The sequence below is a fragment of the Amblyraja radiata genome, chromosome 13, assembly GCF_010909765.2.
Source record: "Amblyraja radiata isolate CabotCenter1 chromosome 13, sAmbRad1.1.pri, whole genome shotgun sequence".
NCBI lineage: Eukaryota > Metazoa > Chordata > Chondrichthyes > Rajiformes > Rajidae > Amblyraja > Amblyraja radiata.
The window spans coordinates 9,768,875-9,789,138 of NC_045968.1; the positions used below are offsets into that span (position 1 = coordinate 9,768,875).

The 20,264-nt window shown below is 45.1% G+C and overlaps 1 protein-coding gene across 1 annotated transcript in view; it reads right to left on the reverse strand.

The window, feature by feature from the left end:
- Positions 1 to 20,264, reverse strand: part of si (sucrase-isomaltase) — a 191,940-nt gene that overhangs the window by 113,070 nt on the left and 58,606 nt on the right. Inside the window, 8 exon segments of the mRNA XM_033031193.1 lie at positions 985 to 1,156; positions 3,625 to 3,742; positions 5,450 to 5,534; positions 5,637 to 5,750; positions 7,598 to 7,714; positions 11,752 to 11,883; positions 14,982 to 15,107; positions 15,727 to 15,839. Coding sequence (XP_032887084.1) covers positions 985 to 1,156; positions 3,625 to 3,742; positions 5,450 to 5,534; positions 5,637 to 5,750; positions 7,598 to 7,714; positions 11,752 to 11,883; positions 14,982 to 15,107; positions 15,727 to 15,839 — 977 coding nt within the window.

Below are 20,264 nucleotides of genomic sequence, written 5' to 3' on the forward strand. Positions count from 1 at the left end.
GTAAAGCCCCTGTCCCACTTAGGAGACCTAAACAGCAACCTCTGGTGACCTTGCCCGACACACAAAAAAAAAAAATCAAGGCCGAGTTAACCTGCAACCTCCTACCATCTCCCACGCATATGTTGAAAACCTTCCTCGACTATGAAGAAAACCGGCTTCTACTCGACCTGCGACAAAAAAATTATCGATTTTGGAAACGGCAACCTATTTTTAGTCGAGGCCGGTTTTAATCACGATGGAAAAAATAGCAGCAACCTAGATGAAGCCTCGACCACGCGGAAACCACTTTCGACCATTAGGGAGAGTGACCAATACCTCCGGTGACCTCATGGAAACCTTGGATGGCGGGCAAGGTCACCAGAGGTTGGTGTTTAGGTCTCCTAAGTGGGACAGGGTTTAAGGCAGCAACTCTACCACTGCACCACCGTGCCGCCCGAGCTAGTTGTTCAGCTTGTTCAAAAACCCAACCTCTCCAACACACACTAAGGGTGGTGGGTGTATGGAACGAGCTGCCGGAGGAGGTAGTTAATATGTTCATAAGCAGAATTAGGCCATTCGGCCACCAAGTCTACGCCACCATTCAATCATGGCTGATCTATCTTTCCCGCTCAACCCCATTCTCTTTCCTTCTCCCCATAACCCCTGACACTCGTACTAATCAGTTGAGGCAGGGACTATTGCAACATTTAAGAAACAATTAGACAGGTACATGGATAGGACAGGTTTGGAAGGACATGGGCCAAGTGCAGTGCAGGTGGGACGAGTAGAGATAAGGCATGTTGGTCGGTGTGGGCAGTTTGGGGCAGAGGGCCTGTTTCCACACTGTATCACTCTATGACTCTATAACACATATCAATATTTTGATCAGCATTCTTTAGTATGGATGATGCACATGATATAACAAATACATGCCTGGAGAACCTACACTCAAAATGAATGCGTCCTTTACAGCATTCACTGCAATGTGGTCTTAAATGCACTTACGTAGGGAATACCAAAGAGACTAAACTCCAGCATGCCCGGGATCGCCCACTTGATGTCATTCCAGTTGGCTGTATTATCTCCCAACCAATGTCCTGCGTATTTTCCAGAGCCGGCAAAAGTGGATCGAGATAGAATAATGCTGCGTTTCTCAGGGAACACACGCGTATTGGCTCTGTAATATTAAACAAAGCTAATTACTCCATGAATGTAGGTAGAACACAACACTCAAGCATGATGTAGTGATCAAGAAAGCCCATCAGCGGAAGTTAGTTTAGAGATACAGCGCAGAAACAGGCCCTTCGGCCCAACGGGTCCGCACCGACCAATGATCCCCGCACATTATAGAGAGAGTACAGAGGAGATTTACTAGAATGTTGCCTGGGTTTCAGCAACTAAGTTACAGAGAAAGGTTGAACAAGTTAGGTCTTTATTCTTTGGAGCGCAGAAGGTTAAGGGGGGACTTGTAGAGGTCTTTAAAATGATGAGAGGGATAGACAGAGTTGACGTGGATAAGCTTTTTCCATTGAGAGTAGGGAAGATTCAAACAAGAGGACAAGATTTGAGAATTAAGGGACAGAAGTTTAGGGGCAACATGAGGGGGAGCTTCTTTACTCAGAGAGTGGTAGCTGTGTGGAATGAGGTTCCAGTGGAAGTGGTGGAGGCAGGTTCGATTTTATCATTTAAAAATAAATTGGATAGGTATATGGATGGGAAAGGAATGGAGGATTATGGTCTGAGTGCCGGTAGATGGGACTAGGGGAGGATAAGTGTTCGTCACGGACTTGAAGGGCCGAGATGGCCTGTTTCTGTGCTATAATTGTTATATGGTTATATTAACACTATCCCACATAGGGACGGTTTGCATTTATACCGAGCCAATTACCCTATAAACCTGTACGTCTTTGAAGTGTGTGGGGAAACTGGAGTTCTCAGAGAAAACCCTGGCCACTCCCTCTTCTCCCCTCTCCCATCAGGCATAAGGTATAGAAGTGTGAAAATGCTCACTCAAGATTCAGGCACAGTTTCTTCCCAGCTGTTATCAGGCAACTGCATCATCCTACCACAACCAGAGAGCAGCGCTGAACTACTATCTACCTCTTTGGTGACCCTTGGACTTTCCTCCCGCAGTTTACACCCCAGCGGTATGAACATTGACTTCTCCAATTTCAGGTAGTCCTTGCTTTCTCCCTCCTTCCCCTCCCCTTCCCAGCTCTCCCACCACCCACTGTCTCCGCCTCTTCCTTTCTACTTCCCGCCCCCCCCACCTCCACATCAGTCTGAAGAAGGGTCTCGACCCGCAACGTCACCTATTCCTTCGCTCCATAGATGCTGCCTCACCCGCTGAGTTTCACCGGCATTTTTGTCTACCTTAGACTTTCCTCAATCAGACTTTGCTGGCTTTACCTTGCATTAAACATTATTCCCTTATCATGTATCTGTACTCTGTGGACGACTTGATTGTAATCTTTCCGCTGGCTGGAAAGCACGCAACAAAAAGCTTTTCACTGTACCTCGTTGCACGTGACAATAAACTAAACTGAACTGATCAGGAAGGCTGGAAGTATCATCAGGGATGCCTTCCTTCCACCCTGGTCTTTCCCTTTTCTCTCTTTTACCTTTTGGGAGAAGATACAGGAGCTTGGGAACCTGGATGAACAAACTGGCGGGCAGCATCTTCCCCACCGCTATCAGACTCCTGAACCAATCACCTCTTTTACACAGTAGGTAGACACACAATGCTGGAGTAAGCTACACTTGTCGCTTTACCTCCCCCTTCGACTCCATTCAATGACGCAAGCAGTTGTTCCAGGTGAGGCAGAGGTTCACCTGCATCTCCTCCAACCACATCTATTGCATCCGCTGCTCTCGGTGTCAGCTGTTCTACATCGATGAGACCAAGCGTAGGCTTGGCGATCGCTTTGCCCAACACCTCTGCTCGGTTCCCACTAACCAACCCGATGTCCCAGTGGCTCAGCACTTCAACTCCCCCTCCCATTCTGAATCCGACCTTTCTGTCCTGGGCCTCCTCCATGGCCAGAGTGAGTCCCACGGCAAATTGGCAGAGCAGCACCTCATATTTCGCTTGGGCAGTTTACACCCCAGCGGCATGAACATTGACTTCTCCGATTTCAGGTAGTCCTTGCTTTCTCCCTCCTTCCCCTCCCCTTCCCAGCTCTCCCACAGCCTACTGTCTCCGCCTCTTCCTTGCTTTTTCCCGCACCCCCCCGACATCAGTCTGATGGGTCTCGACCCGAAACCCCCTCCTGATCCTTCGCTCCATAGATGCTGCCTCACCCGCTGAGTTTCTCCAGCATTTTTGTCTACCTTCGATTTTGCAGCATCTGCAGTTCTTTCTCTAATAAAAAATTCAGTTCAGTTTTGTTTAGTGTCACGTGTACCGAGGAACAGTAAAAAGCTTTTGTTGCATGTTATCCAGTCAGCAGAAAGACAATACATGATTACAATCGAGCCATTTACAGTGTATAGATACATGTTAAGGGAAAAACGTTTAGTGCAAGGTGAAGCCAGCAGAGTTTGATCATGGATAGTCCGAGGGTCACCAAAGAGATAGATAGTAGTTCAGCACTGCTCTCTGGTTGTGGTAGGATGATCCAAAGATACTCTATGGCTAATACTTACTGATCAGTTGCAACTATCATGGTATGACCATAAAGACTGTGAAGATCGTAGTGCTTTCCCAGAGTCTGTTTGGCATCCATACAGAGCGTTTTGGAGTACATCAATTTATCAAGAATCCCTTCAAAAGAAGACAATTTGTAAAAAATATTTGTGGGTTGTTTGAAATACATCCGATTATCATCCTTGGCCACTGTCCACTCATCTGCCAATAACGCCTGAAGAATGGCACTGACCCAAAACATCGCCTATCCATGTTCCCCAGAGACGCCGCATGACCCGTTGAGTTACTCCCGCACTTTGTGTCTTCCCCCCCCCCCCCCCCCCCCCCATTTCAATCAGTCTGAAGAAAGTTCCCAACTTGAAATGTCATCTGTTCTTCCCCTCCACAGATGATGTCTGACCTGCTGAGGTTCTCCTGCACCTTGCGTATTAGTGTCATCCAGTCATTTGGCCCAACCTGCCACACAGACCACCATGCTCCATCTACACAAGTCCCATTTGCATGACCCATAACCCTCTAAACCTACCCAATCATGGGATGACAGATGGCACAATGGGCTAAGTGTTCGGCTGGCAACCGGAAGGTAGCCGGTTCGAATCCCGCTTGGAGTGCATACTGTCGTTGTGTCCTTGGGCAAGATACTTCACCCACCTTTGCCTGTGTGTGAATGTGTGTGAATGATTGGTGGTGGTCGGAGGGGCCGTAGGCGCAGATTGGCAGCCACGCTTCCGTCAGTCTGCCCCAGGGCAGCTGTGGCTACAGAAGTAGCTTACCACCACCGAGTGTGACTGAGGAGTGAATGAATAATGCGATGTAAAGCGCCTTGAGTATTAGAAAGGCGCTATATAAATCCCATCCATTATTATCATTATTATTACCTGTCCAAATATCTCATGTCAGTACCTGCCTCAACCATCTCTTCCAGCAGCTCGTACCATATTACTACCACCCTTTGTGTAAAAAAGTCGCCCCTCAGTTTTCTATTAAGTTTTTCCCCCCTTCGTCTTAAACCCAAGTCTGGTTCACAATCCCCCTCCTCTTGGTAAACAACTGCGTATTTACCCAACCAATGCCTCTCATGGGTACACAAAAATGCTGGAGAAACTCAGCGGGTGCAGCAGCATCTATGGAGCAAGGAAATAGGCAACGTTTCGACCCGAAACATTGCCTATTTCCTTTGCTCCATAGATGCTTCGATTTTCCAGCATCTGCAGTTCCTTCTTAAACACAATGCCTCTCGTGATCTTGTACACCTCTATAAGATCAAACCTTATCCTCCTGCACTCCAAGGAATAAAGTCCTGGCCTGCTCAACCTCTCCATACATCTCAGGCTCTCGAGTCCCGGCTACATCCTCGTAAATCTTCTCTGCATCCTTTCACATTAGTAATTGTTGAGAGGTAAATATTGTTTGGACCCTATGCCTTTGATTTGGAAAAAAATAATAACTTAGTACAAAGTTTGATCAGAATATTCCACCGTTCCGTGGTTAAGTCGGTTTAAATATGTGATTCAAGTGAAAAGATTCTTGATTAGTACTAGTGTCAGAGGTTATGGGGAGAAGGCAGGAGAATGGGGTTAGGAGGGAGAGATAGATCAGCCATGATTGAATGGCAGAGTAGACTTGATGGGGCGAATGGCCTCATTATATTCCTATCCCTTATGACCGTATGAAAAGCTCAAAGGTCGACAAAAATGCTGGAGAAACTCAGTGGGTCAGGCAGCATCTATGGAGTAAAGTAATAGGTGACGTTTCGGGTCAAGACCCTTCTTCAGACAGATCATTCTCTGATCAAAACTCATTCATTTCATTGATCAAACCTACTTGGAATGAAAGGAGGGTGGTTCCATTCATTTTTATTGCATCCGTTTATTGAGCCAGCTTTGAAACTTGACACCTCATTCATGTCCTACAAATGAGAGATATAACAAAAACATTTAAGCACTTTAGTGAATTACATTTCGAGCTAAAGGGGAAGACTTATTAACAAATAAAATAAAATGGAACATACAATCCATAACCCATCGTATTTTATTTCTTGATGGAATTTTTCACATTCATCTATCCACCACTTCACGCATTGGGGATTCGTGTAGTCAGGGAAGACTGTTACACCTGGCCAGACCTGAATAAGTTGAGAGAGAGAAAATACCACTGTAGTATTTGTACAATAATGCATAAAAAAGTCAGGTCAAGTCAAGTGTCAAGATGGTATTATAGTCATATGTCCCAAAACGGAACAATGATTTTCTTACTTAGAAACATAGAAAATAGGTGCAGGAGTAGGCCATTTGGCCCTTCGAGCCTGCACCGCCATTCAATATGATCATGGCTGATCATCCAACTCAGTATCCTGTACCTGCCTTCTCTCCATACCCCCTGATCCCTTTAGCCACAAGGGCCACATCTAACTCCCTCTTAAATATAGCCAATGAACTGGCCTCAACTACCTTCTGTGGCAGAGAGTTCCAGAGATTCTCCAGTTCCAGATTGTTCCAGACACCACTCTCTGTGTGAAAAATGTTTTTCTCATCTCGGTCCTAAAGGGTTTCCCCCTTATCCTTAAACTGCGACCCCTTGTTCTGGACTTCCCCAAGACTTGCAGCAGCATAATAGATATTTAAACATATTATTCTGTAAAACGCATGATAGTACGGACGGCACTGTGGTGCGGCGGTACAGTTGCTGCCCGACAGAGCACGCAGCGCCAGAGACCTGGGTTCGATCCCAACTATGGGTGCTGTCTGTACACAGCTTGTACGTTCTCCCCGCAATCGCATAGGTTTTCTCCGAAAACTTTGGTTTTGCTAAAGACGTACAAGTATGTAAGTTAATTGGCTTGGTATAAGTGTAAATTGTCCCCAATGTGCAGGATAGTGTTAATGTGCAGGGATAACTGGTCGGTGAGAACCCGGTGGGCCAAAAGGCCAGTTTCCGCGGGCCTTTCTAAACTAAACATATTACTTTGTAAAATCCATCATAAACAAAAACCAAATGAGTATATATATTTTTTTAAAAACGAATAAGTAGATAATAGTAATGCAGTGAATCAGGTCATAATCCACTGTTAAAGGCTACAGGTTCTACTTATTGATACATTCAATTTCCCATTTGAAAATGTATGGCAAAGCAAAGCCAAGAAATTATAAACAGGAAATTGTAATAGATAATAGTCAGAGAGGATTCTCATGAACTTCTGTAGGTGTACAGTTGGGAGCATATTAACTGGTTGCATCACAGCCTGGTTCGGCAACTTGAATGCCCAGGAGTGAAGAAGACTGCAAATAGATGTGAACGCTGCCTGGTCCATCTCCGGCTCTGACCTCCCCACCTTCGAAGGGATTTACTAGAGTCACTGCCTCAAAAAGGCAGCCGGCGTCATCAGAGACCCACACCACCCTGACCACACACGCATTTCACCCCTGCCATCGGGAAAAGGTACAGGAGTCTGAAAACTGTGACGTCCAGGTTCAGGAACAGCTACTTCCCTAAAGCCATCAGGCTATCAAACACAACAACCTCCAAATAAGCTCTGAACTACAATAGACTTGGGGGCATCGGTTCTGTTATTTCACACTATTACTGTTTGTTTGTTTTATATGTGTACAAGTGTGTGTACGAGTGTGTGTACATGTGTGTACGAGTGTGTGTACATGCGTGTGTACATATCGCGTGTATATGTATGTGTGCATCTGTGTGTGTGTGTGCATATGCATGTGTGTATATGTACATATATGTATATATACACATTGAACATTTTTTCTCATTTATTATATTGTTTGCAGTGTACTATGTTGCCATATTCTGTTGTGCTGTTGCAAGTAAGAAGGTCATTGTTCTATCTGGGACACATGGTAATAAAACACTCTCGACTTGATATATCCATTCCTGTTAAGAGTTCAGGACAGTCATATTTAATATTTCCCAAGATGTTCCTCTATCACATTCAGAGATGTAGTTTATTTCCATTACCTCTCCGAGCAGTGGTGTCTTCCCATCAGACTCATTGATCCAGACTCCCATTTGCGTTCCTCTGACATATGAATGGTATGGGCCACCAATCCGGCTCTGGGTGCTGATGGCTGGGTCCTGGGTTCAAAGATAAAGACGTGAATGGTCGGTAACGACAACTCTCAGTCATTCATAAGAGCATAAGTGATAGGAGCAGTATTAGGCCATTTGGCCCATCAAGTCTACCCCGCCATTCAATCACGGCTAATCTATCTTTCCCCCCTAACCCCATTCTCCTGCCTTCTCCCCATAACCCCTGACACCCATACCAATCAAGAATCTATCTACTATCTCCTATTTAGGCAAGATATTAACATTTAGCATGTACTGAAGCAGGCACATATGAAACATTGTATCATCACTTGCTTTCTTGGAGAAAGGCTTTAGACACAAATATCAATTAGATTCTCACATCTTAATGATTATTTGTGGGGTGAAGGTCACTTTGCTGCCCGTCCACCCCTCTCCCTCTCCACCACTTTGATTAAGGATATAGGTGACATGCCCCCGATATTTGTTACACATTTATAAGAAATTGAATATTCCTTTTCCTGTAGGATATTATTGAACCCGTTGGGTTTTTAAAGTGAATTGGTAGCTTTCATTATTATTTGGTGTAGATAGGAGATACTACATGGACACGGGCTCTTTGGCACTCTGAGTCCACGCCGACCATCGATCACCCGCACATACCAGTTCCACGTTATCCCACTTTCGTATCCACTCGCTACACACTAGTGGCAATGTACAGAGGCCACCAAACCTGCACGTCTTTGGGATGTGGGAGAAATCTCCGGAGCACCTCGAAATTAGTGATTCGTGAAACCCATGATTGAATGGTGGAGTAGACTTGATGGGCCGAAAGGCCTAATTCTACTCCTATTCCTTATGAAAACCACACGGTCACAGGGAGAATGTGTAAGCTCCATGCAGGTAACACCCAAGGTCAGGATTGAACCCGGGTCTGTGGCACCGTGAAGCAGCAGCTCTATCCGCTGTGCCACTGGGTATAATTTATTGAAACCATCTCACAAACTTATTACATCTCACTTTGTTATTCGCTTTGCTTAGATTGGAGTTCGTTCAACAATTGAGTTAGGTTCCAGTACCAGATGCTGCTGCATTCTGAGGTGAACCAGTTTGGATGCCAACCTACTTTTAGTGACATGCTATCAAAGGAGCAGTCATGGGTGATTTTGTCAACATCATAAATGAGACAATTGGGCAGCTTCTTCCGAGTCATTTGCACTGTGATAACTACAAGCCCTGTCCCACGGTACGAGATCATTCCAAGAGCTCTCCCGAGTTTAAAAAAAAAATCAAACTCGTGGTAAGCACGGAGAATTGAACGTAGCGGGTACGTCGGAGCTCGGGGATGTCTCTTAGCGCTAACGGCAGGCACTCGGGAAGACTCGCTAACGGCAGGTAAGCACGGGAAGACTCGTGAAGTTTTTTCAACATGATGAAAAATGTCCACGAGTGCCCCGAGTACCGACGAGTGGCCATTACCGTAAATCTCTGAGTTCGATTCAGGGCAAACTCAGGAGAACTCTTGGAATGAACTCGTACCGTGGGACAGAGCTTTAACATAATATTATTTCATTGGGATAGAACGTTTGTACATTTTCCCTGTGACCGCCTGGGTTTTTCCGGGTGCTCCGGTTTCCTCTCGCACTCCAAAGACATACATGTTTGTAGTTTAATTGGTTTCTGTAAACTGCAAATTGTCCCCAGTATGTAGTATAGTGCTAGTGCAGGGTGGCTCGTCGGCACAGACTTGGTGAGCCGAAGGGCCCGTATCTCAAAAGTGTAAAGTTTTTCTAAAGTCTACAGTTCAGTTGAGTTTAGTTTATTGCCACGTACAGTGAAAAGCTTTTGTTACATGCTCTCCAGTCAGCAGAAAGAAATGATTGCAATTGAGCCATTCACAGTGTGAAGATATTTGATAAGGGAATAATGTTTAGTGCAAGGTAAAGCCAGCAAAATCTGATCAAGGATAGTCCGAGGGTCACCAAAGAGGCAAATAGTAGTAGAGCACAGCTCTCTGGTTGTGGTAGGATGATTCAGTTGCCTGGTAACAGCTGGGAAGAAACTGTCTCTGAATCTGGAAGTGTTTGTTTTCACACTTCTGTATGTTTTGCCTGATGGGAGAGGGGAGAAGAGGGAGTGGCCAGGGTGCGACTCGTCCTTGATTATGCTGCTGACCTTGCCGAGGCAGCGCGAGGTATAAATGGTGTCGATGGAAGGGAGGTTGGTTTGTGTGGTGGTCTGGGCTGTGTCCACAATTTGCTGCAATTTCTTGCGGTCTTGGATGGAGTAGTTCCCAAACCAAGCTGTGATGCATCATGACTTGAATGATGAGCCACTTGTGGTTATATCCTCATTGGAGTTTGAAAGAAACAAGTTCCTGGAGGTTGATTTACATCTCAGGGTCATCGTGTGTTGCCTACTATGCGTCATGGTCGACCGACTTGTTTGATAACCTCCCTTGGATGCTACATGGTGTGTGTGTGTTGGTGATGCTACTCCGTCCAATAGAGGATTCATGCCATTCATATCATAAACAAACGTTCAAATCAGAGAGAGACACAAAATGCCGGAGTAACTCAGCGGGTTGGGTAGCATCCCTGGAAGAAAAGAAATAGGTGACGTTTCAGGTCGAGACTTCTTCAGGTCCCGAGACAGAAGCCCCGCAAAGTTACTCCAGCATTTTGTGTCTCTCCTTGGTGTAAACCAGCATGTGACGTTCCTTCCCACACACTCCAATCAGATGCCATTTTGGAACCCGTAATACTCAAACTACTTTCCCTCCGAAGACTAATTCTGCAGTTTTTGTACATTTATTTTCATGCACCAACACGCCTGCAATCCAATGTGCTCCAAGTACTCATTTTTGAAATTTATTCTACACTGGAATTTAGAATCAGCATCAGAACAGGCCCTTTGTTCACAATGTCTGTATTGAACTCAGATTCAGATTCAACTTTAATTGTCATTGTGCAGTGTACAGTACAGAGACAACGAAATGCAGTTAGCATCTCCCCAGAAGAGCGACATAGAATACGAGCAATAAATAAATATATTTACGTGCATACAGTCATAGTGTTTTTCCTGGTGGGAGGAGTGTCCGGGGTGGGGGGGGGGTGATTGGCAGTCACCGAGGTACAGTGTTGCGTAGTGTAACAGCCGTAAGGAAGAAGCTGTTCCTGGACCTGCTGGTCCGGCAACGGAGAGACCTGTAGCGTCTCCCGGATAGTAGGAGGGTAAACAGTTGGTTGGAGTGAGAGCAGTAATTGGCGATGCTGAGCGCCCTTCGCAGACAACGCTTGCTTTGGACAGACTCAATGGAGGGGAGTGCCAAGTCCAACTCTTATCTACCTGCACATGATCCATATCCCTCCATTCCTGCATATCGATGTGCCTATCAAAAAGTCTCCTAAATGCCACTATCGTTCTCCCGTTAGTGCGTTCCACACACCCACCACGACTTGCCCTGCACATCTCCTTTAAACCTTGTCCCAAACTATCTGTACTCGTACTTTACTGAACTTGTTCTTGCACTAAACGTTATTACCTTTGTCATGTATCCTTGCACTGGTCGGCTCGATTGTACGACAGTCTTTCCCCTGACTGGATAGCACACAACAAAAAGCTTTCCACTGTACCTCTTAATAGCTGTGTCTGTACCTCTTAGGGCTAACGGAATCAAGGAATATGGATGAGAAAGCAGGATCGGGGAACTGATTTTGGATGATCAGCCATTATCATATTGAATGGGGGGGGTGTGGGAGATTGCAACCTTCATGTGGTCCGCCCTGTTTCGACGAATGCAAACAACCTGGTGTGTACAATCATATAAGATCAAATAGAACAAGTTGTCCTACAACTTTAGGTTGTGCACGCCATACGCAAGAAGGAGATATTGAATGGCGGTGCTAGATCGAAGGGCCGAATGGCCTACTCCTGCTCCTATTGTCGATGTTTCTACCCCGTTGCACGTGGCGAGACACTAAACTCTGAGCGTTCAAGGCAAAACAAGTCTTGGCTTTCAAAAACCTTTGCTGGATGTTTTCCCCTTCAAATGACAAGGTGAGCAGAATGATCACGGAACTTACCAAAATTATGATGTACCTTTGTCCATGGTTGTGTAAATCCTGAGCGAATTGAGGGAGATCGCGATATTTTACCAAGTCATAAGTAAAGTCCTTCTTGTCTTCCATATAATCAATATCAGTGATCTGGGTGTCCTAAGGAATTTAATTCAAAAGTGTAGCAGTCCATTTTGAACCACACCCTTACTTTTACCATCACCAATATATTCAGAATTTAAAAAAAAAAAAAAAAATTCCTGGTACTTGATCGACATCATTTTAGTTTGGATTTAGTTTAGTCGGGCGGCACGGTGGCGCAGCGGTAGAGTTGCTGCCTTACAGCGCCAGAGAACCGAGTTCGATCCCGACTACGGGTGCTGTCTGTACGGAGTTTGTACATTCTCCCCGTGACCTTTCTCCGAGATCTTCGGTTTCCTCCCATAGCCCAAAGATGTACAGGTTTGCAGGTTAATTGGCTTGGTCTGAATGTAAATTGTCCCTAGGGTAGGTGATGCAGTGTTAATGGGCGGGGATCGCTGGAAGGTGCGGACTCGGTGGGCCTAAGGGCCCGTTTCTGCGCTGTATCTCTAACCTAAAAAACGAAACAAAATGATCTGATGCGATAGTAAACTATCTGCTAGCAGGTAATAATTGTGCATGATCTTGCTGGTTAAAATGGATGATTGCATTTGTCACGTTGAGTACATACACGTGACTTTTACTCAGTAAACTGGATCAAACCTAAATTCTTCAGCTGCTTATGGAGCAAGTTGATTCCTGGTGTAGTAGTTCTTCACATTGGACGGAAATCCTGGGAGTGGGGGGGGGGGGGGTGTGGAGACAGGGGCACGTCCCTCCCATGTTTTGAGAGGTGGGGGACAATCTTCCCCATGTTTTGTAATCCAGATTTTGAAATTCGGCGAAGAAAAAACGATTTAAATCTCCACTATCCGCGAGACAGTGGGGGTCACTGTTAAGCGCTTGTTAAATGTCTCTATTAACATCGTATTAACACGATGTGTCACCAATTGTGTTTTGACCTTCAAGTATTACTGAAGGTATTCATGGAGAATTTCTTAAAGCTGTCTGATGCGGGTACAATTACTATTTGAACTAATTGGATGTATTGGTGGAAGGGAAAGATTTAAACAGGTATTGGATTTAAATGGGTCAGGTCATTAAAGGTTCCGGTGGATCGTGTTTCCTGGCTGGCTTGGAGGCAAGTCCCTCATTCACGGTCACTCGTGTTATTTAGTTGTTTTTTTTCCTATCTCTCTCTCTCTCTCTCTGTCTTTTTCTCTCTCTCTCCCCTCCAAGGTTGGTTCTTCTGTTTGCTTTTATTTGCTTCAGTTTTATTTGTTTAAGTGTTATTTATCACATAGTGATCCATTGCAGCATTTGAAAGATTCAAGCGTTCGCAGGGCCTTTCATCGCCCGGCGCAGCTTAAAATCAATCTGCTGCATCAAGGCGATCGAGGCTCCCGATGTTGAAGCCCCCGCCGGCCGATTTTAAGCCACGTCAGACTATGAAAGGCCCCACGATTCGGGCGGACGAAGCTGCTGTTGCTGGAGTTCGGAGTCGGTCACCAACCAGGTCAGCTCCCGATGTTACCGTTCACAGGGCCCACTGCCGAAGCCTCCAAAGCCTCTGAAGCCTCGCATGTGTGTGTGTGCGTAGCCACCAAAATATTGTGGCCCTCCCATGCTTTGACAGCAATTTCTGCCCCTGCTTTTGGATGAATGAGGGATGAACAAAATACTGACAGGTTAGACTGACTGGATGCAGAGTACAAAAGTGTTAGAGGAACTCAACAGGCCAGGCAGCATTTGTGGAGGGCATGTCCTCAGACAAGCGACGTCTGTTCATTCCCTCCACAGATGCTGCCTGACCCGCCGAGTTCTACCAGCACTTTGTCGTCTGGATCCACTCTGTCAGTATTTTGCATGTTTCAGTAAGATTTGAGTTCCTCCATCACTTGGTTTCTTCCTCAAGATTCCCGCATCTGCAGTTCCTTGAGAATCTCTGGCTGCAGAATGTTTTTTTCCCCTGAGTGAGGGACTTGGTTCCAGGGGTCACTGTCTCAAGACAAGGGGAGGGGTAGGTGGTGGTGGGAAGGGGGCGAAGAATTAAGTAATTCCAGATAGAAATGAGGAGAGGTTCCTTCACTGAGGTTGGTGAACTCATAGAATGTCAAAGTAGACTTGATGGGCCGAATGGCCTAATTCTGCTCCTTGAACATGAACCTGTGTATTATTTTTTAACTATTGAAGATTGAGAAGATTGTGTGACAGAATGTAGAAGCAGACACATTTCTACAGACAAAAGGCACCAAGGGCTTTGTGGAGTGGGCAGGAGTATGGCACTGAAATAGAAAATCAGCAATGATTGTACTGAATGGCATAGGAGGGTCACATGACAGAATAGCCTTCCAATGCTCCTATTTTTCTTCAGTTCCAAGACATGCATCACAACACTTTATACCACAACTACTTCAATTGTGTTGTATAACTTCCTGAATGAGAATGTCTACGGTCTGAAGAGGGGTCCCGACCCGAAACGTCACCAGTCTGAAGAAGTGTCCCAATACCGAAAAATCACCCAGTCTGAAGAAAGGTTCCTTTAGAGGTCTTTAAAATGATGAGAGGGATAGACAGAGTTGACGTGGATAAGCTTTTCCCACTGAGAGTAGGGAAGATTCAAACAAGGGGACATGACTTGAGAATTAAGGGACAGAAGTTTAGGGGTAACATGAGGGGGAACTTCTTTACTCAGTGAGTGGTGGCTGTGTGGAATGAGCTTCCAGGGAAGGTGGTGGAAGCAGGTTCGTTTTTATCATTTAAAAATAAATTGGATAGTTATATGGACGGGAAAGGACTGGAGGGTTATGGTCTGAGTGCAGGTATATGGGACTAGGGGAGAATACGTGTTTGGCACGGACTAGAAGGGTCGAGATGGCCTGTTTCCGTGCTGTAATTGTTATATGGTTATACCGAAAAATCACCCAGTCTGAAGAAGGGTCCTGCACTGAAATGTCACCCAGTCTGAAGAGAGGTCCCAACCCAAAACGTCACCAGTCTGAAGAAGGGTCCCAACCCAAAAGGTCACCCATCTTTTTTCTCCAGAGATACTGTCTGACCTGTTGAGTTACTCCAGCATTTTGTGTCTATATTCATGTCTTCAAGGAACCCGGGTATCAAACTATTTGCATCAGGTAACAGGTAAGCCTTTACTGTATTAAACAAAATGTACTTACATATGGGAGATTTATTTTTCTGTTCCTTTCCACAGTAGCTTTAACTTCATCAAGACTTTTGTAGCCCCAGCGACTAAGTTGAAATCCGAGAGACCAGTATGGAGGCATCATGGGTTTGCCAATCAGCTATGTTGATTTAACCCAAAACAGAAATAGATTATTTCTTATCATAGACATAGAAACATAGAAAATAGGGGCAGGAGTAGGCCATTCGGCATTTTGAGCCAGCACCGCATTCAATGTGGCTGATCATTCAGAATCAGTACCCCATTCCTTTCTCCCCATATTCTTTGATTCTGTTAGCCCTGAGAGCTATTTCCAACTCTCTCTTGAATGCATCCAATGAATTTGCCTCCACTGCCTTCTGTGGCAGAGAATTCCACAGATTCACAACTCTCTCAGCGAAAAAGGTTTTCCTCATCTCAGTCCAAAATGGCCTAACCCTTATTCTTAAACTGTGACCCCTGGTACTGGACTTCCCCAACATCGGGAACATTTTTCCTGCATCTAGCCTGTCCATTCCCTTAATAATTCTGTATGTTTCTATAAGATCCCCTCTTATCCTTCTAATTCCAGTGAATATAAGCCCCAGTCGACCATTCTTTCTCAAGCAAAAACGATGCTAGCAGCAATTGCAAAGGCACTCTCTTAAATAACGAGAATGATTGACAGAATTGTTTTGAAGTCATCTTTTTGTAAATGTTATCCAGTTTTAAAGATTGAGAAATAATGACTATATATCTACCGTCAAGTATTCACGGACAACATCCTCGGGTGAAGATCCTAAGAAGATATAGAAGTCCAGAACTCCACCTACGATCCTGTATGTTACTGATGGACTTGGCTGCAGTTCGACCTCTGTCAATAAGAAGAAACAAAGTCAAGACTTGTAAGGTAGACACAAATAGCTGGAGTAACTCAGCGGGTCAGACAGAATCTCTGGAGAAAACGAATTGGTGACGTTTCGGGTCGAGACTCTTCCTTCTTCAGACTGAGGGTCAGGGGAAAGGGAAACTTGGAGATATAGACGGTGATATAGAGAGAGACCTGGTCCCAACCCAAAATGGCGTCTGTCCATTCCCTCCACGGATGCTGCCTGACCGCACTGAGTTGGTGTTATATAGTATCACAACATGGAAACAGACCCTTTGGCCCAACTTGTCCGTGCCACCCAACTATGCTAGTCCCAGTTGCCCGTGTTTGGCCCATATCCCTCCAAACCTTTCCCATCCAGGTATTTATCCTAGTACCTACTAAATGTTGTTATAGTACCTGCCTCAACCTCCTTGTTCCATAGGCCCACCACCCTCCGAGTGAAAAAGTTGCCCCTCAGGTTCCTATTAAACCTTTCCCCTCTCAACTTAAACCAATGTCCTCTGGTTTTTGATTCCCCTAACCTGGGCGAAGGACTCTGTGCGTTCACCCTATCTATTCCCCTCGTGATTTTATACACATCCATAAGATCAGAAGATTCTCCGGCACTTAGCTCAGAATTTGCAAGTCAGGTTAGCCACTGCGGTCGACGGTATTATAATGGAGATGGTCTTAATAAATAGTCCTGCTGAATATGTGCTGCTTTCTTGTGTGGCATTTTCAATAAGAAACTACAATTATACTAAGCCATTAATACACATTATATCGGATGAGTTTTATAAAAATAAAAATCTAAATTGGAGTCATTTAGAAAATTAATTGTGCTCACATATTGCACTCAAGGGTTTTTTAGTGAATTTTGGAACCAGAAATACCTCGATGCAAAGGATAATGCATTTGAAGACTGAGAAACGCTAGCATTTAGTCTCCTAATAGCACAAAGATTAACGTCCCACTGCAAAATTCCTTTGCGTGCCATCATGTTGCCGTTATTAGTTTGTTTAAAATATACATGTTATTAACGGTTATTGATAGCACATAAATATTTTATTCCAGCACTTGACGTGAATTGCTACCCGTAAATGAGTCAAATACTATTTATTCAATCATGCTTCATCAACTGAGAGCTGGTGCCTGGAACAATGATTGGCCTGATTTTAAAGTAGGCCACATTGCATATGTAAATGATGATGCCGTAAAAATTCTTCATTATGTAGCGTGCAGAAAAAAATTAAAGGATTGAAGTCGAGACCATCTAAAATTAGGCTCACAAAATGGCTCATATAATGGTGTTTACAAAAAAAAGTCACCGCATAATATAGCATGTGAAATAATTTGAGATGTTTGTTAGTGGAATACCAGTGGCGCAGCGGTAGAGTTGCCACCTTACAGCGCCAGTGACCCGGGTTCGATTCTCACGACGGGTGCTGTCTGTACAGAGTTTATACGTTCTTCCAGTGACTGGGTGGGTTTTCTCCAGGTGCTCCGGTTTCATCCCACACTTCAAAGACGTGCAGGTTTGTAGGTAATTGGCTTCAGGAAAATTGTAAGTTGTCCCTAGAGTGTTGGATAGTGCTAGTGTATAGGGATCATAGATTGGCATGGACTCGGTGGGCTGAAGGGCCTGTTTCCAAACTGTATCTCTAAACTAAACTACAAACAATTCCCTTGAATCCTTCCTCTTGGATTCTGGTTGTGATACACCTGCACATCAAAGAAAAGTTTGAGAAAGAATAACCTGGATGTAATCATCTCTGCACTTAATTACATAAGGCAATGGACAAGATGAGTCATCTAAAGCAAAAATGGCCAACTTGGAAAATAATTGGCAGAATGGTTTCTTTTAAAAGAGCAATATTTTTCTTGGAGCACAATTCACAAAACAGCAATTTCTGAAGACAACAAGGAACTGCAAATGCTGGTTTTCAAAAAAAAACACAAAGTACTGGAGTTACTCAGGAGGTCAGGCAACATCTGTGTAAGACATGGATAGGCGACCGTTTCGGATCAGACCCTTCTTCAATGGCAATTTCTGGGTTACATAGAAAATAGGTGCAGGAGGAGGCCATTTGGCCCTTCGAGCCAGCATCGCCATTCATTGTGATCATGGCTGATCGTCCCTATCAATAACCCGTGCACTGCCTTCTCCCCATATCCCTTGACTCCACTAGCCCCTAGAGCTCTATCTAACTCTCTCTTAAATCCATCCAGCGACTTGGCCTCCACTGCCCTCTGTGGCAGGGAATTCCATAAATTCACAACTCTTTGGGTGAAAAAGTTTTTTCTCACCTCAGCCTTAAATGACCTCCCCTTTATTCTAAGACTGTGGCCCCTGGTTCTGGACTCGCCCACCATTGGGAACATTTTTCCTGCATCTAGCTTGTCCAGTCCTTTTATAATTTTATCATTACTTGGGTAATCCTTCTTGCCTCGATTCCTCCTTGCACTTCGACACCATTTTAACATGGGAAAGATGCTGAAATATCCGATTACTCCACTTCGTGCATTGCAGGGGAACATGGACCACATGCCTGAGGAGCTCCAGTTCCTTCATTCCCAGTGTTGGCAGTGCTGCCTCACATCACCAATGATGCTGACCTCCTGTGCCCTCAGTGTGGAGTGTGCATGTCCTCCTAGACCTTGTGATATTTCCCCAGGAGACTCTAGTTTCCTCCTGCATCTCACACCACAGTGTGCAAGACAGAACGAGAGAACGGGCGATAGTTGGACTCGGTGGATCGAGGAGCCCGTTTCCACAAAAAATCTACTACAATCAGTCTGAAGAAGAGGCCTGACCCTAAACATTGCCTATCCACTTCTTGCAGAGATATTGGAGTGTGGCAGCGCCTAACGGCAGCGGCTCGACTGCAGTCCGCCTGTCTTTTTTTTTTTAATTTTTGTCTCGTTAAATGTATGTTTTTGATTCTACTTTTTATTATTTTTTAGCTGTGTATATGTGGGGGATGGGGGAAACCGTTTAATCTCTTCCCTGTACGGGGATCCGACTTTTTCCCGGTCGGGTCTCCGATGTCGTTGGGCCTAACATCATGCCTCTGGCCGGAACCATCCTGAGAGCTCCAGTCGCGGAGCCTGCGGACTCGCCATCGCGGAGCGGGGAGAGCTGTGGTGGCACGTGGCTGCTACCCGACTTTGGGGCTTCTGAGGCTCCGGCCGCAGCCCGTGGACGGGAACATCGCAGGTCCCTGGTAGGAGACTGCTTATCAGAGCTCCCGCAACGGCATTTTTTTCCCGCTGGAATCGCGGGGTTTAAATGACTCGGGCTTAACATTGCCTAGCGCGGCTTAAACAGCCGCGGGACTTACATCGCCCACCGGGGGCTTTACATCGGGAGCCCAATCGCCCAACACTGCAGTTGGGACTGCTGGAACGCGGGAGAAGAACAAAGGGAAGAGATAAGATTTTTGCCTTCCATCACAGTGAGTGGTTGAGATTCACTGTGATGGATGTTTATTGTAATTGTGTTAATGTGTGGGTCTTGAGTTTTTTTAATGTTAAGACTGTAGAAAATGCAATTTTTTTTCAAACCAAGTTGTTTGAATGACAATAAAAGGCCTTCTATTCTATTCTGTTCTATATTGCTGAGTTACTCCAGCACTTTGTGTGATTTTTCATATTAATCAGCATCTGCAGTTCCTTGTGTCACTAGTCCCACCTGCCTGCACTTGGTCCATATCCCTCCAAACTTGTCCTATCCATGTATCTGTCTAACTGCTTCGTAAATGATGGGATAGTCTCAACTACCTCCTCTGGCAGCTTGTCCATAAACCCACCACCCTTTGTGTGAAAACGTTACCCCTCAGATCCCATAGAAACATAGAAAATAGGTGCAGGAGTCGGCCATTTGGCCCTTCGAGCCTGCACCGCCATTCAATATGATCATGGCTGATCATCCAACTCAGTATCCTGTACCTGCTTTCTCTCCATACCCCCTGATCCCTTTAGCCACAAGGGGCCACATCTAACTCCCTCTTAAATATAGCCAATGAACTGGCCTCAACTACCTTCTGTGGCAGAGAATTCCAGAGGTTCACCACTCTCTGTGTGAAAAATGTTTTCCTCATCTCGGTCCTAAAAGATTTCCCCCTTATCTTTAAACTGTGACCCGTTAAATCTTTTCCCCTTCACCTTGAACCTACGTTCTCTGGTCCTCGATTCCCCTATTCTGGGCAAAAGATTCTGTGCATCTACCCGATCTATTCCTCTCATGATTTTACACGCCTCTATAAGATCACCCCTCATCCTCCTGCGCTCCAAGGAATAGAGACACTTGGTTGTAGACAGTTTGTGGAAAGAACATAACCAGACCCTGCTTTTCCTGCATCTCTTGATGTTTTCCAAGAGAGAGTTAGATATAGGCCTTAGGGCTAAAGGAATCAAGGGATATGGAGA